At 40.3% G+C, this 25,014-nt stretch overlaps 1 protein-coding gene, 1 long non-coding RNA gene and 1 pseudogene across 3 annotated transcripts in view; all 3 read left to right on the top strand.

Annotated features, from left to right (window-relative positions):
* Positions 1–1,659, top strand: part of LOC102148060 (uncharacterized) — a 57,479-nt gene extending 55,820 nt beyond the window's left edge. For both annotated transcript variants that reach the window (XR_011423655.1, XR_011423659.1), the window contains one exon: positions 1,443–1,659. This is a non-coding gene — a long non-coding RNA (uncharacterized lncRNA). The remainder of the gene's footprint in view (positions 1–1,442) is intronic.
* Positions 1,549–22,597, top strand: LOC100056155 (uncharacterized). Its single transcript, XM_070239311.1, has 6 exons — positions 1,549–1,594; positions 1,847–2,194; positions 4,148–4,206; positions 11,864–11,948; positions 12,200–12,292; positions 21,939–22,597. The coding sequence occupies exons 1-6, from the start codon at positions 1,549–1,551 to the stop codon at positions 21,953–21,955; spliced, it is 648 nt and encodes a 215-aa protein (XP_070095412.1). The 3' UTR covers positions 21,956–22,597.
* On the top strand, positions 13,836–23,975 carry LOC106782110 (zinc finger protein 33B-like; annotated as a pseudogene).
* Positions 23,976–25,014: the final 1,039 nt, after the last annotated feature.

The following is a 25,014-nucleotide window of genomic DNA, read 5'->3' as shown; positions in this document are numbered from 1 at the left end:
GGTCCATCCTGGGGCAGAATTCTTCTTTGTCCACAGACCTGTGAAACTAGAAAACAAATTATTCACAAAATACAATGATGTGGAACATGTGGCTAGAGGTGAGGCCACATTTGGCCCCACATGATCCTGATAGACTGACTGCATTGAACCTTTGAAGGGCCGTTAGTGATGCCTCATTGCTGTTAACACTTTGATCAGGTTAGTTTGGCTGTTTCAGCCTTTGAAATTAAACCGTATCATGTTTTATGAAATGGACATTCCATACACTCAAGTGGCTATAACTGATACTGTTAAATGTATTATAAAAATTGATGCTTTAAGTATGTGTGATGCTTCTGTTAATTGTAAGGAATGTTCCCAGCGGGGAAATGCCACAATTTGGACAGAGGTACTGGGACAAGTGCACAGCCCAGCTCTCCACTGCCTGGTCATCTAATAGCAGTAAAGCAGTACAGATTAGGGAGAGAGATAAACATCTTGATTAAAGAGCTGGTAGAGATAGGAGCACTTGACTATGCAACAGGCTGTACAGATTGCTCTCCCATTTGGGTCAATTAGTCCTAGTAAGCCTTTTGAGCTGCAAGTGTCAGAGACTGACCCCTATGCAAACTAGAACCACCCAGGCATCAATCAGATCTCCCACTTACATGAAAATATGGCCATTTACCTCTCCAGATGTGGCTCTCCCAGAGGCTGCAGTCTGTGCCAGCACCTCATGCTCCTTGGCTGTGTTGGAACACTGAAGTCCCTGAGGAGGCCTGGACCTGGTTGACGAACAGATTCTAAGTTAAAGGCTGACAGGTGCACTGAGCCGCTATGGCTGTGCAACCACAGAGAAAATTGTTAGAAACTTTACATTAAAAAGAAAACTCCACTCAAGGCAGAGTTGTGGGCTCTGGTGCTTGCCCTGGAAAACACACCCTCAAAATGCCCCTTGCTATATATTCACTGACTCATGAGCAGGAGCCAACAGGATGGCAGGGTGGTTCAGTGCCTGGCAGCAAGATCAAGTCCTAGCCCCGGTGCAGTCTGACATTATGACAGCAGATTGGATCATTTACCCCTGTTATCACCCATGTGGACTCCCACAGAAAAGGACCCTTTGACAGTGAACATTGGTGGAACCAACAGATGTTGGTTCAGGATGATCGGATTTGAGCCACTCAGGTAAACATCTGGTTATACCATCACACAGGGTGTCCATCTATATTCCAGGATTGAGACCAAAATCAAGGCTTAGATTCAGCTCATGGGGCCAGGGAAGCCTGACAAATGTGCCTGGATTGCCAGCTACACAGCTGAACAATGTATCAGTTTCCTAGCGCTGCCCGAATGAAGTACCACAAACTGGGTGGTTTAAAACCACAGGAATGTGTTCTTTCACAGTTCTAGAGGCTAGAAGTCCAAAATCAAGGTGTCAGCAGGGTTGTTTCTTATTGCAGGTTCTAAAGAAGAATTTGTTCCGTGCTTCTCTCCTAGCTTCTGGTGGATTCTGGCAAGCTCTGATATCCCTTGGCTTGTAGACTCATCACTCCAATCTCTGCCTCCATGTTCACACGGCATTCTCCTATGTCTCCGTCTTCTCTGTTTTCTTGTAAGGACACCAGTCTTTGAATTAGGGCTCACCCTAATCCAGTATGACTTATTTTTAACCTAATTAATTAAACCTACAAAGACCCTATTCGGAAATAAACTCACATTCTGGTGTTCCAGATGGACATGAATTTGGAGGTGAAGGGGCACTGTTCTCAGTGAAACGGACAAAATTACCCTTCTTATAATGGTGCAGTTCACGTTCCCTAATGGTGCGTAAAACGTCCTTTACAAAGTTTGTTCTTTTAAACAGATTCACTCAACAACTGCACATTGCCCTGCAGTGTTTTGCAGTCTCTGGCGGTCCTGAAACAACCAGGCCCCAGGAGCCCCAGGGAGAAGCCCGGAGAAAAGCCATCGCCCTTCGGGAAACTTTCAGGGAAGGGCGTGGCGCCGCGGCTTATGGGAAATGTAGTTCTACGTTTCCTCGGCTCGCTCTGCGCAGTGTTCAGGCAGCCAGTCTTTCGGGGCTCGTTGTGCGCGTGTGTCCTCGGGGCTCTCGGGTGTATTCCTCCCGTTTCTGCTCCCCGCGGAGAAGGCCCTGAAGCCTCCAAGTGTGCGTGCGTTCAGGGTGGTAGTGCTCCCCGAGTGGGAGGGGCAGGTGAGCCCCGGATGCTTGGGCGAGGGCCCACGGGGGCCTGCGTGGCGCGGGGGCAGGCGGGGCGGCGGTGGGGAGGAGCCCCCAGCACGAGAGCTCGAAGGGCGGGTGGGGGCGGCCCGGCGCGGGTCGCGGGGCCCGGGGAGGCTGCAGAGTCCGCGCGATTGCGGGCGGGGGCGTGAGCTTTGGAGGCGGGTGTAAATCAGGTACTACCGGCGAGGTGTTGGTCTACGTGAGACTGGCTTTCTTCATGTAAAAAACGAGAATATTAAGATGTGCCCAACAGCGCCGAGTTGTTCTGAGAATTACATTTGTAACATACGTCTTTAAAGTATGTACATGGAGTTTTTACATATGGCACAGAACTTGGTAGTTAATGTTAGCTTATTAGTTTGGAAGATACTTTGTTTTCATTGGCTAAATTTTATTGAATCCTCGTAGTGGCCTTTATGTAACTGTTTTGTGTTTTCATAAACAAACAGGGTGAGGGGGTGCAAGTGAGGTACTCAAGGCCTCACAGCCACGGTAGACGACTCTGCCTAAAATCAGCGTTGTATTCCTCACAGCCGGTCCCTCAGGGTTCAGGGAAACAGTCCTTAAGTGTGTGGACTGAATCTCGCCTTATGGCATCTCAGAACCCTTGGGTCCAGCTACATAATATGTTGCCTAGACTCCTGCACCATCTAGCAACCTTCAGCATCCTCAGTGGCCTTAGAATTTAGATAAGTCAGTTCTGTGAGTTTTGGGGCCCTGAATGAAACTTCTAAATAAAGTGATTTTCCCTTTTAAGCCTATGTTCTAGCTCCCTTGGAAGAAAGCAGCTCTTGTGAAGTAAAGAAGGAGGGGGCCCCAAGGACAGGAATTCCACCTTGAAAATCACGGCTCTTACCCTCTCATCACAACTTCACAGTGGAGGCAGGAAACTGCCAGAAAGGCTGTGGCTAGGATTGCATAGCCTGAAGTAGGGATCCTTTATCCTGCTCAGAATGAGCAGTGCCTCACTAATATCACCACATCCAGAAGGCCTCACCATGATGGTGAAAAGTCTGGATCAAGTTTCAGAAAAGATGGATGAGTGGGGCATTGAGTGGTGAGCGAGTGGCAGGCTGCCTGGAAATATTAATTCATTGGAGGGTTCCTGTGCGCATGGTCTGCAGAGAGAGATCATTAGACACAGCTGAAGGAATTTTATCTCCAGCTTTTAATAAACATGCCGTGCCTTCAACTTCCACTCACTCAGTCCGGATTGAGCTTTCATATGATATCCATCGTGATGGGTGCCCACTGAAGGTATGTTGCTGCTCCATCTACCCTGACTTTATTGAGTCTCAAAATAGGATCACATGTGTCTGTTTCTTGTCAAAGCTGAGAAACTTGGACTCTGAGCGTACAAGTAACTTGCCCAGAGTCACCTAGTGTAAAAACACTGTCCACGTTATAACAGGTCACTCACCCACCAGGTCCTATTATAACCTAGTTAGAAACAAACAAGTTTTAAAATAGACCTTTCTCAAAAGCAACCCCATCCCTTTCTGCAGAGTGATTTCTCTCACTCCAAGGATAAGCAACTCAGTAGGAATGTAAGTAAATAAATGTCTTGAGTATTTTTCCTGAAACATTGGTAATGAAAAAATAAGTTTGTCTTCCTATGTAGTATTGTTTAAGTTAGTCTTGAATTGGTTCTAAATGAAGAAGGAAATCAATAAGTCATTAGGAAGTAAGCTCAGTGTTAAATTGCTCAGCCATGCTCTTTAGCTCTATGGCTTGGCTGTCAGAGTCGCACATGTGAATTCTCCCTTCACATGATTCTTGCTGACTCTTCTCAGGGGCCAAAGAAATGTTTTCCCTCGGGGGCCATTTAACCAGCTGGTAGGAAGAGATTTTTAGGAAGCTGAACCTCAAAGGTCCATATCAGCCACATCTTGCATGACCCTTTCCTGTTTTCTTCTCCCATAGCTATGCATTCAGCCTTCTCTGTACTTTCTCACAAAGAACAAGAAGAGAGCCAATTCCAGGTGAGTTGTTTGTTTATTCATTTCCCACATTGTTTTCCATTGCATAAAATGATAAAAGATTAAAGTGATAAAAAATGATCAGGGAATATATAGAGTTAACAGATCTAAAACAAGGAAAAGTCAACATGTTAATTATGTGCAGATAATCATAATTATAATTGTTTTATGTTAGTGTATATTATACATTATATTGTGTAATTGTGATTTTTATTACAATAATTCTGTGTATATTTATCTCTGATACTCTGTACAAAAGGAAGATGCTTACTTTGACCATAAGACAAAACAAAAGCCTGAAGCCTGAAAAAATGTTTGTCTTAATAAAAGTGAGGTAGTTGGCAACCTCACTTAACAAGCCTAAAATGAATTGCTGCCTATGATTTTCACTTCTGATTGTTCTTTATTGGCACAGAGGGCAGAGAGCCAAAGCATAACTCAATTCATTCAAGTTGATGATTTCTTCTGTCTGCTCTGTGGTATTTGTCTTCTTCCTCTACTTTTTAGCAAAGCTTATCCCCGTGTGTTCATCCTTGGTCCATTATAATTCTTACCTTACTAGTTTTCTAGACTGATTTCATACTCTCTTGATTTTTAACTATATCAAAGGATGAGACAACTACTCAAAATTTGAAATTCAAAAGCTGAATTTTGTGCCTCTTTAAGTAAATGAGAGCTTTCACTGGTCTGATATATTCTTAGTGAGCAAAGCAAACTGTTGGAGGGTTTTTGCAAAGAGTTGGGATGTTAGTTACCTGTGGCTGCTGTGACAAGTTACTACAAACTTGATGGCTTAAAACAACAGAAATTTATTCTCTCACAGTTCTGGAGGCCAGAAATCTGAAATCAAAGTGTTGTCAGGGCTATACACCCACCTAAGGTTCTAGAGGAGACTCTGTTCCCCATCTCAGCTTTTGGTGACCTTTGAGAGAGAGGGAGGAGAAAAACAGAGGGACATAAATATTCCTTAAGCCCTGCATTAGGGTTCTCCAGAGAAACAGAACCAATAGGATGTGTGTGGGGATACATATATACACATGTATTCATGTGTATATTCATTCATTTTAAGGAATTGGCTCACGTGATTGTGGGGGCTGGCAAGTCTACAATTTATAGGGCAAACTGATAGGCTGGAAACTCAGGCAGGAGTTGGTGCTGCAGTCTCAAAGCAGAATTCCTTCTTCTTTGGGAAGCCTTGGTTTTGCCCTTAAGCCCGTCAGCTGTTTGGATGAGGCCCACCCACATTATTGGGAGTAATCTCCTTTCCTTAAAGTCAATTGATTGTCAACATTAACCACCTACAAATTACTTTCACAGCAGCGCTTAGATTAGTATTCCATTAAATAACTGTGAACTATAGCCTAAATATTAACCACATCTACAAATTACCTTTGCAGCAACACTTAGAGTTCCATTAAATAACTATGCACTATAGCCTACCAAGATGGTACATAAAACTAACCATCACAAGCCCTATAAAAAAGCTGTGAGTAAAAGTGATGACCTGTTTTCTATATTGTGTGTGTGTAGTGTATAAATAAATACATGTATACATATTAATATGTATGTTGTATTTGTATATATAAATACAGATATAAATGAATATATATTTATTTTTTAATTGCATGACTGGTAAACAGTACTTGGCTGGATTGTTTTTATGCCATACATGAGATTTCCTTTTATATTGGGAATTTAACCCGTTCACATTTATTATGGTTGCTGATGGTGATTAGTCTCTCTGTCTTTATTTGTATTTTTATTTATCACATTTTCTTTCCTTTCCTTACTTTTTCTCTATTGATTATATTTATCCCCTCTAGTGATTTGAAAATTCAGTATTCTGTTTTTATTCCATTATTGGTTATCCTTGAAATGTTTAACATAGGCTTATATGTGTATTTTTTCAACCAGCATCAAGAATTTTTATTTTCTAGACTGACCTTGTGCATGTCTTACTGTCCCTTCCTCATACATCCTATGTTTTATAGAAATGATCTGAATCCTTTTTTAATATGCTAAATTTTTTTAATCCATTCTTAACAAGTGTAGTTATGTAGTTAGACATAACTAATTTATCTGGTTTCTGCTCTCTTAATTTCAAAGATAATTAGATTAAAATGTTTAGATATAAGAGGAGGTCAGTGAGCTAACACACAGGATCAGATTGTCAAATCAAACTTACACAAATTAGAGATCTTACCATTATCAAGGTTTAATAATCATTTCAGGGATACAGACAATCTAGAGGCACAGATGAAACAGAAAGACATGGATTCCCAGTTCTTCCTTTCTGCGCAGGACACACTTTCTCTCACCCAGAATAGGAGATGGGATCTCTGAGAGAGGGTATGCAGGGTTGCTTCACACAGTGGGGAGCATTTAAGTTATGAAGTATCTCCATTTTATATCTCCAGAAAGTTACGTAGCTTATGTGACATTCTTCAGGAGTCCATGCCTCATCAATCCATAGATTCTGATTTAATTTGCTGTAAGTGATTCTTGAGCTGCAGACATTCTGCTAGGGGTATTATGTGGATCAGGTCTCTTCCTCTCGGCAAATATCATTAACTTATTTACAAGGAGGTTAGACCGGGTTTCCTGTCTTCTTTCCTTCATGAAAATTCTACTCTGATAGAATTGAGCATATCGCAGGCCAGCTGCTTTAACACCTTCCTCCTCAGCCAGCCAAAATGATAACTGAATGTGTGAGCACACTGTGTTCCAGGTAGTAACTTAATAGCTTTTTCTGAATTAGCTCATATGATCCCAACACCAACTTCAAGTGCTGTAATTATACCCATTTTACAGATGTTGAAACTGGTGAACCCAGAGAAAGGGACTGTAAGAGAGACTAGTTTATTCAAGGGGATAAATACAGTTGATAACTGGATCACAATCCACGTCAAACTGCCTGGCTCTCTTAGATGTGAGGCAGCTTCTCACTTGGAATATGAGAGCTCTTTGGTGGAATGAGAATTGCAGATTTCCTAAACGGGGCATGAGGAGCAGACTGCTAGTGACACGAACACCGATGTCCTTGTCTTCTGTAACTGACTTCATGACCTCATTTCCGCTTGCACGTTAGTAAACTTCCATGACTGGCTTCAGCTTCTCTGTTGCTCAGTGGAGCAGCCCCACCTCAGATGTCTCAGGGAGTCTCAGCATTGTTACGTCTACCATGGATATGAAGATTATGTTAACCTTTGCTTGGAACTTAATGGGATGAGTAGACATACTTAGTAAGCCACAAAATCATCTCCCTTTTACAGCCAATTCCCACATAAACCAGTTTTTATTGGTCTCATATTTGGTCACTGCCATTCCTCAAATGCTATGAATTCTTCCTTCCATTCATTTTTATTATTGTTTTGGTGGCATATATCCTGTAATATTTTGCAGGAGGGTGCATGGGTGATCTACTTTCATTGTATTGGTATTTCTTTGTTTTATACATTAGTCATAGTTGGGCTAGGAATGGAATTCCCGGTTCAGAATTCTTTTCCTAGTATTTGGGGTTGTAAATGACAAGTAGCTGTCAGTTGAAATCTAAATTCTTTATAATTGTGTAATTTTTGTTGTAGTTTTGCAAGTTTGTAGATTTCTTTATTATTAGAGTTTAGAAATTTCTTAGGGTTGTGTTTAGATTTGCTCTTTTCTCAGAACCCCTGTGTGGTAGTTGAGTGTACATTTTTGTTCTGACAACTTGTGTCCTAAGCTCTGGGAATATTCTGTTTCCTTAATTGTTTTCTTCCACTCTATTCTCTATTTTTTTCTCCTGTAATTTCTTTTAAAGTGACATTGCAGGGCTGGCCCAGTGGCGCAGCAGTTAAGTTCGCACGTTCCACTGCGGCAGCGGATCCCGGTACGGACATGGCACTGCTTGGCAAACCATGCTGTGGTAGGTGTCCCACATATAAAGTAGAGGAAGATGGGCACGGATGTTAGCTCAGGGCCAGTCTTCCTCAGCAAAAAGAGGAGGATTGGCAGTAGTTGTCAGCTCAGGACTAATCTTCCTCAAAAAAAAAAAAAGACATTGCATCTCCTAGCTTTACCTTCTACATTTCTTAATTGTTGTATGATTACGCCTCTGGTTTTTTTTTAATTCTGTAATCTGGGAAATGTTTTTAAATACCCTGAATGTCTCTAGCACTTCTGTAAGGGGTTTTGTTTCACAGTGCAGCAGTGAAGTTTTTGATTTCTGAATACTCCTTGCCTTCTTATTAGAATGCTTTCCTGTTATAACAGCTGGTTTTTATTTAATGGAAGCAGTGTTTTTCTTTTTTTTTTCCATTGTGGTAAAATTCACCATCTTAATGATTTTTAAGTTTATAGTTCAATAGTGTTAATTATATTCACATTGTTGCATAACTAATCTCCAGAACTTTCCATATTATAAAACTGAAACACTGTTCCTGTTAAACAATAGCGCCTCATTTCCCCTGCATCCAGCCCCTGGCAGCCACCATTCTACTTTCTGTCTCTGTGAGTTTGGCTACTCTAGGAACCTCCTGTAAGTGGCATCATCCAGTTTTTGCCCTTTTGCATCTGCTTATTTCCCTTAGCATAATGTTTTGAACGTTCATCCATGTTGTAGCGCATATTAGAATTTCATTCCTTTTTAAGTCTGAATGATGTTACATTGTGGTATATATGCCACATTTTGTTTATCCTTTCATCCATGGATGGTCACAGGTTGCTTACACCTTTTGGCTCTTCTAAATAATGCTGCTTTGAACACGAGTGTAAAAATATCTCTTGAAGACCTTGCCTTCAGTTCTCTGGAGTATGTTCCCAGAAGTAGAATTGCTGGATCATCTGGTGTTGTGTGTCCTCTCAACGTTCGTATGTTGAAGCCCTAATTCCCATGACCTCAGAATGTCACAATATTTGGAGACAGGGACTATGAAGGGGTAATTAAGTTAAAATGAGGTTGTTAGGGTGGGACCTAATCCAGTGTGACTGGAGTCCTTATGAGAACAGGAGATTAGGACACACAAAATGACACCAGGGATGTATGGGTGAGCGCAGAGGAACGACCACGTAAAGAGTTAGGAAGAGAGCTGCCATCTGCAAGCCAAGGAGTGAAAATTACAGAGAAGCCAAACCTGCAGACACCTTGATCTTGGACTTCTAGCCTCCAGAACTGTGAGAAAATAAATTTCTGTTGTTTACTGCCACCCAGTATATGGTTCTTTGTTATGGCAGCCCTAGCCGACCAGTACATATGGTAATTCTACTTTTAATGTTTTGAGGAACCACCTTACTGTTTTCCACAGTGGCTGTACCATTCTACGTTCCCATCAACAGTGTACACAACAGTTCCAGTTTCTCCATAGCCTTACCAACACTTTATTTTCTGGTTTTTATTTATTTTATTTAATTGATTAATTTATTTACTTATTTTCTGGTGTGAAAGATTGGCCCTGAGCTGACATCCATTGGTAGTCTTTCTCTAGTTTGTATATGGGACACTGCCACAGCTTGGCTTGTTGAGCAGTGTGTATGTCTGCACCCGGGATCCAAACCTGTGAACCCCGGGCCACCAAAGTGAAGTAGGTGAACTTAACCACTACGCCACTGGGCAGCCCCTTCTGTTTATTTTTAATAGTGGCCGTCCTAATGGATGTGAGGTGAAATAATATTGTCTTGAATACTATTGACCCAGTGTCTCCAAAAACAGTTCGTTCTGATTCGTACTGTAATTTTGTTTTCTTCATATTCTCTTTTTCAGTTAAGTTTTTTTGTTAGAGGTTCTCAAATTTCCAGTGAACCTTTGTTGTCCATTTATATTTATAAGTGGAGATGTGGTTCGATTCATGTAGGTAGCTATGTGAGTTTATTCAGAAATGTGGAATTCTGTTGCTTTATCTGTTTCTCTCCTCAATGAAAGAACTGACTTCAAGGATCTGTAAATGAAATTATTGGACAGATAGAAACTGATGGATGTCCTTTTGGGTTATTGGCAGTGAGCATATAAGGAATTGAAGGGACTGTTGGTTCCTGAAGTGCAGATTTCCGCTCTGTGGAGCCAGGCCATCATGAGCTGTCTCATCAAAGACCTGCCTTAAAACAAAATCCCTGTCCATTTTCTTTCTGACTGAATTGGCTGTTGCCAGACCCCCCAAAGCATTTATGTAAAATATTTTGTTTAATCTGCTTTATCCTTCAGCCATCACCTGTGTGTTGTACAGAGTAGCAAATGCCCAGAGAGGTCTGGCAGTCCTTCAGTTAATTCCTCAGCCGGTCAGTCAGCACACTGGCCACTTTGAGCTTAGACATCCATGGTGGCTACATATACTATATACTAAATATATGCAGACACCTAAATGCAACACAGGCAGGCAGTTCTCACTTTGTCTTGTAGGGTAGGGCTGTGAAAATGTCCGTGTACACTGAAGCCATGCAAAGAAATTTTAGTCAGTAGAGAGAATTGTACTTGTTCCGTGACCTTTAAAAGTATTTGTCAGGACGTTAAAAAATCTCTCTTACTGTTTGATGATAAATCTATATGGAAATTAGAAAATAGTACAACTGATATTTAGCACCAGTTCCCCCTCACTAAGTTCCTCTGGCTGCAGATGTAGAGTGTCTCAAGTGGCAGCAGTGTCAACGTTCCCACTGTCAGCTATTTCTTCTAAAACTTCATTTATTTTCAATTTTAATTTCACTTCTAATTTAATCACTTTTCATTTCTTTATTCCTCCTTCATGTTTGTTGGCCAGTCCTCTTTTGCATATAACCATTTTTGCAAATGTACTTCTGGGAGACAGGAAGGCAACACAACCGCATGCTTTGCTGTCTGTGTGTGAACTGAGTAATGAATGCGCAGTGACCAATCACTAGCAGACTTTGAAAAAAATGATGTAGTCATTGTTCACGATGGGCGTCTGTTGCTTATGTAGTGATTTGTGGACTGAAGAGCAAGCTGTTTGTACTTTATGTGATTACTCACAGTTGCCATGATAACTGAAATCTGACCCATGTTGTTGGGGGAGTGGAGTTGTTTAACTAAATTGTGGTAACTGAAATTTGTACATATCAGAACTGTGTAAAGTGTGGATTACGTGTATAGATATAAACATTTATACATATCTATCTATTACAACAAGTGTGTAGATGCTTAGAAGTCTTTCCTGGCAGGGTGAGTCATCAGATACTTTGGAGAACTCTTGTATAAAGGAATAACCCCGAAATTATGATACCATCTAGTCTCTGAACAGATCGGGGCATTTTATATCATTAAAGCCCCAAACTCAATTCTCTCCTGATTTTGTGCTGTTAATCCATTTTGCATCCATACCAGATTGGAAGCTTCCTGAGGGTAGAAATAGTGTTTTTTGAATTTTAATATCCACAGAAACTAGGGCACTTTCATGCATATAATGTATTTTATGCGTGTGTGTACATACATTATGCATGAATTAATTAATTGGGTATTTTTACTATTTTCCCTTACTCCCCCACATATAACACAAAAAAGAGAACACAAAATATCTTATATAAACTTTTTCTAATAAAATCAATAGTGAACGTGGTGAAGAATTAGTTTCTAAATATCTTTTCTCTGTTGTACAGTTTTGAACATGTCAGAATGATCAGATGTGTGCTGTTACAGGGATAAATTTCATTTGTGGATGTGACTGTTAATTTCACCCAGGAGGAGTGGGGTCAGCTGGACCCTGATCAGAGGACCTTGTACAGGGACGTGATGCTGGAGAACTACAACATCCTCATCTCACTGGGTAAGCGAACTTCTCTGAGTAACAGCATCAGGGGTATCCCTTCTTCGTTACCAAAGAATATGGATCTCTTTTAGAGTTTAATGGTATTTAGGTTTGGATACTAGGAATATGGTTTGTGTTTTCACCTCCCCATTGAGAGATCCCATTGGGCCCCTTCATTGTGCAGCTCCTAAAGCTGGACTGCAGTTTTTCCTCTGAGTTCCTGAAGCCCAGCAGCTTTTCCTGTGTCATGTATCACTTTCCATTATCAGGGCAGTGCATTGCCAAACCAGAAGAGGTCTTCAAGTTAGAGCAGGAAGCAGCATGGATATTAGAGGAAGAATTTGCAAGCCAGGGTTACCTAGGTGAGTAATCCAGGGGAAATTAGATCCTGGGAGGTTGTTTTAGGTGTAGGCATTTTTGAAGCAGTTTTTAAGAATGTCTTTCTAGAGACTCCTTCCGTTTGGAAGTGACTGAGGATATTCAACCTGCGTGCCTCAGATACCTAAATTCACCACCAGATACACTCTCAGACATAAGCATTCTCTTTTTTGCTTGGCTTAAGAGTTTAATCCCTATTACCTGCTTCTTGAATTTCATTCCTATCTCATAATAAATATTTTATCTTCATTAGTCTCCTTTCTTCTAGCCTTCTCAGTTGCCTACAGTTCCTTCATTGTCAAGGACTTCTTTTGTTTTCAGGAATTAATTAATTAATTAACCAATATTAATGGAGAACTTGCTCCATGCCAGTCATGTTCTAAATGAAAGGGATATAGCAGTGGGGGAAATAAGTCCCTTGATCTCATGTAACTTACGTATTAGCAGGAGAGAGACACAGGAAGCTGACTGCCACGTGAGCAAATCCTTTAGAGGGGTGGCCAGAGTAGAAGCGAGGAGACCAGTTAGGAAAACGATAGTGCCATGGACTAGGTTCAAGCTGACAGAGGATGCAATGTGATTGGATTCTGGGTGTATATTAGAAGGTAGGAGCACCAAAATTAGCCCCTAGACTCAAATCCACCCCCTCTAAACACTTTCATTCCTCTGATAATTTCTTGGAACAACACCGTTGTCTACTTGTTTTGCATGTCACGTTTACTACATAATTTTCTGATTGAGCATATCTTACTGTGAAGTCCTCTCTTGGTAATTCGTCCACTCTTACTGAATCCTTTGGTCTCTATTCGTTATGTTTATTTCACCCCTTCTACTCGTTTTGGAGGGCATATTCATGAAGACTGAAAGAAATATATGTACATTCTTTGCCAATTTTATTCTCCCCCTTTCCATGGTAGTATCTTTGTTTAGTTGGTTGGTTCATTGTCACCTCTTGCCTCCAGCTCCTTAGAAAAGTGGAGGGAATGGAAAATAGTTCTTTGGTACTACTCTATCTCAGAAGACTGGGTCTGAAATCAAAGAGTCAGATAAATAAAAGGTGTTTGTGTATTATCCCAATTTTGTAGGTAGTTTCAGATTCATAAGGTGCATTTAATTTTTCTTATTTCTAGAAGACTTGAAAGTTGATAGCACGACTGAGAACAAAGAAAACCAAGACAGACTTATATGGCAAACTGCTTTTATCAATAAAAAAAAGTGATTACACAGAGAGAGAATATATTAAGCAAAACATTTTTTCTGGGCATAGACTCTATTCCTTCTAGAAAAATGCCCAGTAAATCTAACCCAGATGGAATCAGTTTAGAAAATACGTCAGAGTTAACCACTAACAATAGAAACTATTCAGGAAAGAAATCTGATGATGCCAATGAGTGTGAGAAATTGCTTCCTGATATTAATCATGAGAAAACTTATACTACAGAAAAACTTAATGAATTTAATCAAAATAAGAGCATTTTCTATCATAGTGAGGATTTTATTCAGCAACAAGAGATTCAGCCTGTGGAGCACCTATGTGAATATGATGAATGCGTGAAAGCCTTCCACAGTTAGTGCTGTCTTCACTACACGTAAGGGAACTCACACAAGAGAGAAACTCTGTGATTATAGTAAATGTGAGAAAATCTTCAGGGATGAGTCAAACCTCATGTTACATCAGACAAGTTACTCAAGGAAGACTCACTGTAAATTTAATGAATGTGGGGAAACCCGTGGTAAGTCAGTTCTCTGGAAGAAACATCTTAGAATTGACATGGGTGAGAAATACCATAAGTGTAATGTATGTGGGAAAACTTTCTTCCGGAAGTCAAACCTCACAGTACATCAGAGAACACACACAGGGGAAAAGCCCTATAAATGTAATGAATGTGGGAGATCTTTTTACCATAAGCCAGCCCTCACTGTACATCAAAGAATTCATACAGGAGAGAGACCCTATGAATGTACTAAGTGTGGGAAAACTTTCTACCAGAACTCTGCTCTCCGTCAGCATCAAAGAACACACACAGGGGAGAAGCCTTACAAATGTAGTGAATGTGAAAAATCTTTCTCCCAAAAGTCAGACCTGACTGTGCATCAGAGATCTCACACAGGAGAAAAACCTTATAAATGTAATGAGTGTGAGAAATCATTCAGTATAAAGTCAAAACACTGTACACCAGAGAATACTTTCAGGGGAGAGGCCCTATGTATGTAGCGAATGTGGGAAAATGTATTATATGAAGTCAACCCTCAACAAACATCAAAGACTTCACACAGGGGAGAAGATATATGAATGCAATGAATGTGGGAAAACCTTCTGTGGGAAGTCAGTTCTCCTTAAACATCAGAGAACTCATACAGGGGAGAAACCTTATGAATGTGTTGAATGTAAGAAAACCTTTTCTGAGAAATCAACACTCAGTAAACATCAGAGGATTCATACGGGGGAGAAACCCTTTGAATGTAACAAATGTGGGAAAGCATTCTGCCAAAAGTCACAACTCATTCAACATCAGAGAATTCATACAGGGGAGAAACCCTATAAGTGCAAAGAATGTGGGAGAACGTTTTGCCAGAAGGCATCCCTCAGTGTACATCAGAGAACACACACAGGAGAGAAGCCCTATGAATGTAACAAATGTGGAAAATCTATGATAGTTCAACCCTCGTTAAACATAAGAGAATTCACTCGGGATAAACCCTATAAATGTAATGTATGTGGGAAAACCTTCAACCACAAACCAGCTCTTCTCACACATCAGAGAATACACACAGAAGGGCAATGATGTAAAGATGGATGTGCAGAACCCTCCTACCCTAATTCAGAGCCTTTGGTATGACAGACAGTGTATGCAGGGAAGAAACTCAGTGGATGTAGTGTATGTGAGAAGTCCTACTAGAAATCAACCTTTAGTTTACGTCAGAGAACTCACATGGGAGAAACCCTGGCAGTGCTTTTACCAGTGTGCACTTCCTTTTCTTCCTGGGCATGGAGCTAGTCTCTATTTCTCAGACTCTCTTGCATCCAGATAGGACAATGTGAATGATATCTGGCCAATAGGATGTGAGCATAATGATGTCATTCACTTCCAGGTCTGAGACATAATGGGCTCCATGGCAATCTTTGGTGTTCCCTCTGGGGTAGGAATGTAGATGGCTTCTGTTGAGAGGTCAGCACACACCGTGTGTTGGTGAACTCACACAAGAGTAGAAACACCTCTCAACGTCCTGATTGTTTAGAAGCCTCATCCATAAATCAAACTCATTGTAATTGGAGAAATTGGAGTCAAGAAATCTAGAGATTACAACAAATGTAGAAAAGCCTTTACCAAAAGGTGAAACTCCTTGAACCTCAGGTAAATGAAATAGAATAAAACCTTGTAAATGTTTGGTTTTCTGAAAGTTTTCAGCAAAACATACTTTATTATATTTTAGAGAATTCTTAGAGAAACTAAATTTAGAAAAGCCAGAGAATTTTTTTCTTAAGAAAAAATATTTAAGTTGTGGTAGCAAAATTTTCATTAAATATGATAAAATATTTCCTATGGATGTAGTCACTATAGAACATATGTTTTTATAAAAGGTCACAAATATTCTTTTTTTTAAAGATTGACACCTGACCTAACAACTGTTGCCAATCTTCTTCTTTTTTTTTTTTTCTGCTTTATCTTCCCAAACCCCCCATACATAGTTGTATATCTTAGTTGCAGGTCCTTCTAGTTGTGGCATGTGGGATGCTGCCTCAACGTGGCCTGACGAGCGGTGCCATGTCCGCACCCAGGATCCGAACCCTGGGCCACCGCGGCGGAGCGTGCAAACTTAACCACTCGGCCACGGAGCCAGCCCCGGTCACAAATATTTTGAAGGAATCAGATGTATGGATTAAATGGATGTGTGAAGAGTCCTTGAGCTGTGGGGGACTTTTATATGTATCTTTCATAATTGATATTTTTTGTGTTTAAATTTTTCACTGGAAGCCAACAGAATCAAACTAAAAAATCAAAATCCTTAATAACCACTATAATGTATATTATCATTTCTTATTGTAAATATCACTAGAGTCTTCACAAATATTTCATGTGAAATACTATTTGACACATTTAAAGTATCATATTACACACATTTTCCTCTAGTATTTCTTGGCATATATTAATGGGTATGGCCATTACTGAATTGTGTGTTCAATAAAGAAGCCAAACAGTGTTTTTGTCAGCCACAGATTTCTCTAAAAACAATTATTTATGTACGCAATACAGAAGTCAAGAAAACAATTTTTACATTTAGCACAAGCCTGGATTTAAGAAAGCATCTGTTAATAGTAATGCTCATTGAACTTATCACCATAAAATGCACTCAGTAAGCAAACAACCCTGTCTTTAAATATCCTGAAATATTTAAATGGGGAGCCTAAGTAGGTTTGAGTGCCAAGCCGAACTTGCATGTAACCCAGTAACTAAAGCGTAGTAACATCCTGTCTGTTGTTTTCTGCCTTGACTTTCTAACATTGGCAACCATGGTGGAGGAGTTGGCAGGCGTTTTCTTTAATGGCCATATAGTAGATATTTTAACCTTGCAGGCCGCATATGCTTTCTGTCATGTTTTTTCTTATAGCTCATTAAAAATCCAAAAACCATTCTTAGTTCATGGACCACTGAAAAACAGGCTGTTCGCCAGATTTGGCCTGTGGGCCATAGTTGACTGACCCCTGACGCAGTGGTTAAGAGCAGGGACTCTGGAACCAGACTTCCTGGGCCCAAATCCCAGTTCTCCTACAGACTGGCTGTGTGACCTGGGGCAAATCCTTCACATCTGTTCTTAGTTTCCTTATCTGAAAAACAGTAGTAATGATATTACCTACCCCATGGGGTTCTAGTAAGGATTAGGTAAATTAGTAAATGTAAAGTACTTGGACTGTTGTATAGAATGTCACAAGTGTTAGCTATTCTGTGAGTTGCATTGTTTCCTTGCAGCGGATTTGTAGGAGCTTTTACAGGCTTTTGATTTGCTACTCAGCAGCTGTCCCTTACCTATTCCATGCCAGCACAATGTTGTTTTTGTTTCATTGTACAGCTTTCCTCCATATAATTCAGGAAATAAACAATGATTGAGCTAACCTAATTTTTTCCAGCTTATTGTGGTATAATTGACAAATAAATTGTAAGGTATTTAAAATGTACAGTGTGATGATTTAAGTAGACTTGGTGAAAGGATTCCCGCTATTTAATTAATTGAGTTAACACACCCATCACCTCGCATAATTACCTTTTTTTTGGTAAGAACGTTTAAGTTCTCTCCGCAAATTTTCAATCATATAATAATACAGTGTTTTCAACTGTAGTCACTATGTTATACATTAGAGCTTCTGTGGTCTAATCTAATTTTGAAAAGTGTTTCCTGGTTGGTGATTCATTTGAAGTAAGCATGTGACCCAACTCTGGCCAGTGAAAAACTTTGAGGCATATTCAGTGAGATCTGGAGCAACAGGATTCCTCAGTGGTTAATAGACATTTGATAAGACAGCTCTTTGATTTTGATTTTGCTGGCTATCTTTCTGTCTGGACATGACATCTGATGTATCTTTTGATCCTGAGGTAGTAGCTGAGGATGGCAGAACACAAAGCTGGGGAGAAGTTGGGTCAGTGATGTGTTTTGAGCAGGTGAATTAACCAACCCTGGAGCTTCTTTATATGAAATATAATTTTTCCCTCATTATACCCATTAAGTTGAGATTTTCTGTTTCTTAGAGCTGACAGTGGTTTAACCAACTTAAAGGTACAGCTTTTTGAAGAATTATTCAGAAACATTAACATTCAGCAATCTCAGGGGTGGATATGTTCTTAGGGGAAACTGATTCAGGGGTGACTGTTTTCAGCCCTGTAAAGCTCCATATAGTGAGCCTGACAGAAGTAAAGCTCTTCATTATTCCACTGGTTGAAACAAGTGTCTCTGCTTCATTGAGCTTTCATATCATCAGCCTGAGAAAATTTCTTGGAAGTTATCATTACCTCATGTATGTCTTATATTTGAAATATGTGAAATAAACGTTAAGTTAAATTTAATTGTCTGTTGAACAGTCTCTATGTTATTTCTTGATTAGATGTGAGATAAGGATCTAATATAGACCCAAATGAATAGCCAGATTTCAACACCATTTGATTAATTTGTTCCTTTTCCACTAATCTGAAGTACTATCTTTATCAGGTGCTAAATTACCATTTGCAAGGAATATTTCTGATCAGCACTTCATCCCTTTATTCTTTTAGTAGCCAACCTTGCCCTCTTGACATAAGGGATGGCAGATATCCTAAAGATTTCACGTCCTTTGGCTCCACATTTATTTCAGGCAAAGACAGTTGATCCAAATGGGCCAAGAAGAGCCCTACCTGAAACTTTTGTTATAGGAGAACGTTGTGTTCTGTGGGTTGGTGACCTTGGAACTGCCAGTGGCCATGAGTGTGTCTGCCTGAAGAAAAATAGTCAGCATGTGGAGAGAAACATTTAAGAGGCAGATGGAATCTTGATGTTGCACAAGACCAGTCAGTTTGACTCTCTTGTTCTAGATATCCCAAAGACCCATACCATCTTGTCCTTGTGGTTTCATCATTAAGCCAATGAATGCTAACATCCTCCATATACTGTGATCAGTTCCTCTGACTTCTGTTTCACTGAATTCTTTGTGCTCATGCCAAAGGTAATCTTTTAATTAGTATGGCTTCATAATGCCTTTTTGATATAGAGCAAGTCCTTTATATTTTTTGAAGTTTTTTTCCCCATATATTTTTTGCTGTTAACGATGTTATTTATATTCTGTTTGTTACTTTCTATCACTTCTCACACAAGAGAGTTTTGGATTCTGAATGGGTTTGCATTAAATTTACTCCAAGGTATTTCCCAGGGTTGAACACTTTCCCCAGTTGACCTGGGCCTTTTCCTGGATCAGGCTGGAATCCAGGGATTAGAGGCTCAGCCTGCAGCTGCTTTCTCCCACTTCTGGACAGCCCCTCAGAGCAGCCCCAAGACCACCAACTGGCTTACAGAGAGCTCCCTGAGCCCTTGTCCTGCCTCCCCCTTGCTTGGTGGTTCTTCCATAGCAGGTCTCTCTCTCTTTGTTTCCGGCAAATGGAAGCCTCATCTGGAGGCCCAAGGAGCTCCAGGTTTTCTTTCCACCTGCTTGCAGACTCTTCAGGTTGCCATAGTTAGGGGGTATGGGTGCTTGTATTTACAGCAGTTGTTCCCATCTGGGTGTGGAAATACCTCGTAATGAGCCTTCTCTTTAGGCTGTAACTCCGTTTCCTTTTTAGCCTTACTGAGCAACATTCTAGCGTGCTGCCTGCCTCTCACCTTACTGTCTAACCTCTGATTATCTTGTTAACTAGCTGATTAAATGGCTAACCTTTCACCAACCATTTATCTGACCAGAATGGCAGACAGTCTGCTGTGTAACTAACACAGATGAAGGGGTTTTGCCAGGATGAGTGGCTTGATTAGAATTTCTCTGCTCATCCTTTTATGGGATTCTGGCGCCCCCATGTTCTCCCCTTTGGAATATATTCAGGGTTTCATAAGCAGATGATGAGGAAACTGACATTCTTAATTCAGCACACTGCCTATCCTAGCACCCAAAAAGTTTTATGATGTCATTCATACATGAACTGCATGTTTCTTGGGAGTGTGTCAGTAGCTTCCATCATATTCTGCAAAAAGTTAGTAACCCAAGAACCAGAGCTCAAATGAGATCCTCAGGAAACTCTCAAATGTCCTAGACTACCCTCAGTCACCATTTCACTCATTCATTCTGTCTGGAGAGCCAGGTTAAAGAGTTGGAGTTGAGTGTCAGAGCTTCATTTGGAATGGTGTGATCAAGTGTGTGGACTCAGCAGTTGCTCTTATGACAACCTCAGTGGCCATGAGAAATTGTGTAGATGACTCCAAGAGAGGTCCAAGGGAGTCCATCTGACCCTTCCTTGCCTGGTGATCTCCGTTAGCACAGAACAACAGAGCATTCTCTCCTTGGCTCATGCAGAGCCCTTTATCTCAGAACTGAGGGATAAAGGAAAAGATACCAGGTATCTTTCTGCTTGAGGATAAGTAAAGACAATGCATCTTTGTGTGGCCAGGATAGCTTTTACACTCAGAACTATATGATATTTTTTTCAAAGAAAAATCACAAAGATTTGTTCTTTCAACTTAGGAGAGATGCTAGAAACAATTAGACTGGTTTAATGAGTTACTATTGTAAGAGTTGCATGGGAAGAGTAGTCAAATCAGAAGAGATAAGTCAGTCTTCCCTAGGTGGAGTTTGTAAAGATAAATTGTTATTAATATAAATATTCCAGTAATTATAAGCTTTATGGATGGCTCTGGAGATTTGTCAGTGCCCTCTCTATTGATAATATGTTTATAGCCTTAGGAATAAAATTCTTAGGAAATAGTTATGTGCAATTCTCCAATGGAGAATTGTATTCTCATTCTGATATTATTGGTTACAGTTATAAACTAACCACAGCCATTAAGTGTCTGTCACCTGCAGATAGTTTTTATTCTGATGCTTGCCTGAGCACTCTGCTGTAAGTTCAACAGGTCCGAATTTGTGTCTTCAACAAAGGATAGTCATGGAACCTCATGGAATAGGACTGTCCAAGGTACTTCAACTATGGATGCTTCAAAGAATAGACTCCTGGGTACAGCTTCTAAGATAACGTCACTTGGACGACTTTCAGACTGTACCAGTGGACTTAGGATTTCCAGGACCCTTCAGTCTAAAAGCAGATGGCTTCAGGAGAGCAGACTACTAACCCGAGACCCAGAGGAATAAGAATGTATTACATTGGCTCAAATGAATTGAGGAGAGAAATTTTCTTACTCATTAGGAATTTTTTGATGTAGTTTTAACTTTCTATTTTCTGTATGTTATGGGCTGAATTGTGTTCTGCGAAATTTATATGTTCAAGTTCCAACCCCCAGTACCTCAGAATGTGACTGTATGTGGAGACTAGGTCTTTAAAGAAGTGATTAAGTTAAAATGAGGTCTTTTAGGGTGGCCTTCATGCAATCTGACTGGTGTCTTTATAAGAAGAGGCAATTTGGACATGCAGAGAGACACGAGAGTCCACACACATACAGGAAAGACCATTAAGGACAGAGCAAGAAGGCGGCCATCTACAAGCCAAGGAGAGAGGCCTCATGAGAAACCAAACTTATGGAGACCTTGATCTTGGCCTTGTGGCCTCCACAACTGTGAGAAAATAAACTTCTGTTGTTTAAGCCACTCAGTTTGTGGCGTTTTGTTATGGCAGCCTGAGCTGACTAATACACTGGATATATGAGGAAACTTTTAAAAAGCTATTTGTAACCCAAAACAATTTAGTAGACTCTGCTTTTGTAAACTAAAATGAAACATTTAGAAATAGTATATGATTCTTAACCAACATCTCTGAATTCAGAAACTCTTACTAAGTCTCCTTACTTTCATGGCAATATAGTTATTTCCATAGGTTCGGTAAGAATCTGTCCTTTTTAACCAGGATATATTTGGGCAAGTTGATTGTGCAACCAAGGAATTATCTAGTGTCATATTTGTTAATGATGTCCATTTGATCAGGTATAGTCATTTTTTTTTTTTTTTTACAGATTGGCACCTGAGCTAACATCTGTTGCCCAGACTTTTTTTTTTTTCCCCTTCTTCTCCCCAGCACCCCCCATACATAGTTGCACATTCTAGCTGTGAGTGCCTCTGGCTGTGCTACGTGGGACCTCAGCATGGCCTGATGAGCGGTGGTGCCACGTCTGCACCCAGGATCCAAACCGGTGAAACCCCAGGTCACCAAAGCGGAGCGCGCGAACTTAACCAACTTGGCCACAGCGCCGGCCCCTATAGTAAATCATTCTTAAGGAACAAGGTCTGCTTGACTAATGAAGCCAATGCCTACAAAGCCCTCTGAGGAAAACTGGCCTGATACTCAGCTTACAGAATTCCAGTCTTGCCTAGTACTCAGAAAGATGACTTTCTGGAATGCTGGGAACATTAGCGAATTTGGGGGATTTTGAGAACAAGTCATCCAAATTTATAGGTACTATAAATCTGATGAAATTTGGACGAGTTTCTTGGCATGGGTTTCCTAGCTCTTGGGATAGCAAATAATAGAGCCTTCAGAAGCACCACTAACTGTCTAGATAAGGCTAGATCCTTAACATGTATGATAACAAAAAGTTTCACATGGATTCAGGATTTAGAATTAAAAAACTGATCTGTCAAAGTGTTTAGTAATAAAACTTTATTGCTTTCACAATTATTTGTCGGGCATCAACTATGTGCCAGATTCTGTTCTGTTGGGTAGGCACAGTGAACAAATGAGATGAAGTCCTGACCTGAATGGAGCCTGCACGCTTGTGGTAGAAGCAGGCAATAAGCACATTAACAGAATATTCAGGATAATAGAAAGATAAACAATGTATGTCAGGGTTCTCCAGAGAAACGCAACCAGTGGGATATGTAAATATGTAAAAAAAGCCTGAGGAAGTGGCTTTTGAACAAAAATTTGTAATTGTTCAATGGCACTTGGACATCAAATAAGTACAAATTGAAAAGAACCTTCAAATGTAATGACGGCAATCACTGGAGAATTTATTGAAGGTAATTTAGAGCAGTGGGTGTGAAATTAAGATTGTAGTGGAGTGAAAGTGAGTTGAAGTGAAAAAATGGAGACAAAGTTGACAACACTTTTGAAAAGGATTTCTTTATGAGGGAAGAAAGAAAAAGTATGTTGCTGCTGGATGATGTGCAGCCAAAGGAGAGAAGATGTTTAAAAATCTGTTTATTGTAGAAGTTAAAGAAAAATACACAAAGGAAGAGAGTATTATATAATGATGCCCCTCACTTAGATCAACAAATGTCAACATTTTGATATAGTTCCTTTATCTTTCTTCTTTCATGTTTCTTTAGTTGTCAACTTTTTTTTTTTTTTTTTTTTTTTTTTTTTTAAAGATTTTTTTTTTTTTATTTTTTCCTTTTTCTCCCCAAAGCCCCCCCGGTACATAGTTGTGTATTCTTCGTTGTGGGTTCTTCTAGTTGTGGCATGTGGGATGCTGCCTCAGCGTGGTCTGATGAGCAGTGCCATGTCCGCGCCCAGGATTCGAACTAACGAAACACTGGGCCGCCTGCAGCAGAGCGCGCGAACTTAACCACTCGGCCACGGGGCCAGCCCCTTTAGTTGTCAACTTTTAAAGTAAATCTCTGACAGCACGTCATGTCACCCTTACATACTTCAGTGTTAAGTCCATAAAAAATAGATGTTCTCCACAGTACTGTTATCAAACCCAACAATATTAATAATTCTTCCATGTTATTTACTGTCTAATCGATTTGGAGCCGCCCCTGTGGCCAAGTGGTTAAGTTCATGTGCTCCACCTTGGCGGCCCAGAGTTTCTCGGGTTTGGATCCTGGGAGCGGACATAGCAGCACTCATCAAGCCATGCTGAGGTGGCGTCACACATAGCACAACCAGAAGGACCTGCAACTAGAATATACAGCTATGCACTGGGGGCCTTTGGGGAGAAGAAGAAGGAGAAAAAAAAGATTGGGAACAGATGTTAGCTCAGGTGCCAATCTTTGGGGAAAAAAAACATGGGGGATCCTTGAGGGGAGATAGATTAAAAAAAAAAAAAAAAGGTTTTCCTGATTGTTGCCAAAAATATCTTTCTACAGTTGGTGTGTTCAGATCAGGGTTCAAACACAGTCCACTCACTGCATTTGGTTGTGAGGTCTGTAAAATCATTCCATATTGAGTTCTGTCTCCCACCCCTATTTTTTATGCCTGTGACTTGAAAAAAACAAGTTAGCTGTCCTGTAATATATTCCTTCATTGTTGATTTGGCTGATTGCTTCCTGGTGGTGGCATTTGAAATTATTCTCAAATCCCTTGTATTTCCTGTAAATGGGAAGTTAGAACTAGATTCAGGTTCAACTTTTTTAGCCAGGAATACTTGCTAGATGAGCCAGCATGGTGGTCTAGTGGTTAAGATTCAGTGTTCTCACTGCCATGGTCTGGGTTTGTTTCCCAGTCAGGGAACCACACCACCCCTCTGTTGGTTGTCATACTGTGGTGGCTATGTGTTGCTGTGATGCTGAAAGCTATGCCACTGCTACTTCAAATGCCAGCAGGGTCACCCATGTTGGATAGGTTTCTGCAGACCTTCCGGACTAAGGCATACTAAGAAGGAGGACCTGGTCACCCACTTCCAAAAAAATTGGCCATGAAAACTCTCTGAATAGCAGAGCATTGATTGATATAGCTCTAGAAGAGGAAAGGATGATGCAAAAAGACCAGGCAGGATTCTGCCCTGCTGTATATAAGGTCACTAGGAGTTGGAATCAACACCACAGCACTAACAACAAAAATTTGATAGATGGTGCTGTGTACTTGGTTGTCATAATATGAGAGACCTAATCTGTGGCACTCTCACTTATAGTGACACTAGATTGATCAGTGGGTTTAGGTGGTGACAGTTTGATGGTTTTGTTATAATATTCCCCGTCAACTTTCTTCTAATGATTTTATCATCATGGATAATTGTGTGAAACACTGTTTCGTGATGGTCAAAACATGTTTTTCTAATTTTATCATTTCCATATGTATTGGTTGGAATTCTTCAAGAAAAAAATCTCCATTTTTAATTCTGATTAATGAGTTGATTTTCTGGATATTTC

This window comes from Equus caballus, chromosome 1 (assembly GCF_041296265.1).
Source record: "Equus caballus isolate H_3958 breed thoroughbred chromosome 1, TB-T2T, whole genome shotgun sequence".
NCBI classification, from domain to species: Eukaryota; Metazoa; Chordata; class Mammalia; order Perissodactyla; family Equidae; genus Equus; species Equus caballus.
Note: the sequence above shows the minus strand (reverse complement) of the source record. Positions and strands in the feature narration are given on the sequence as shown.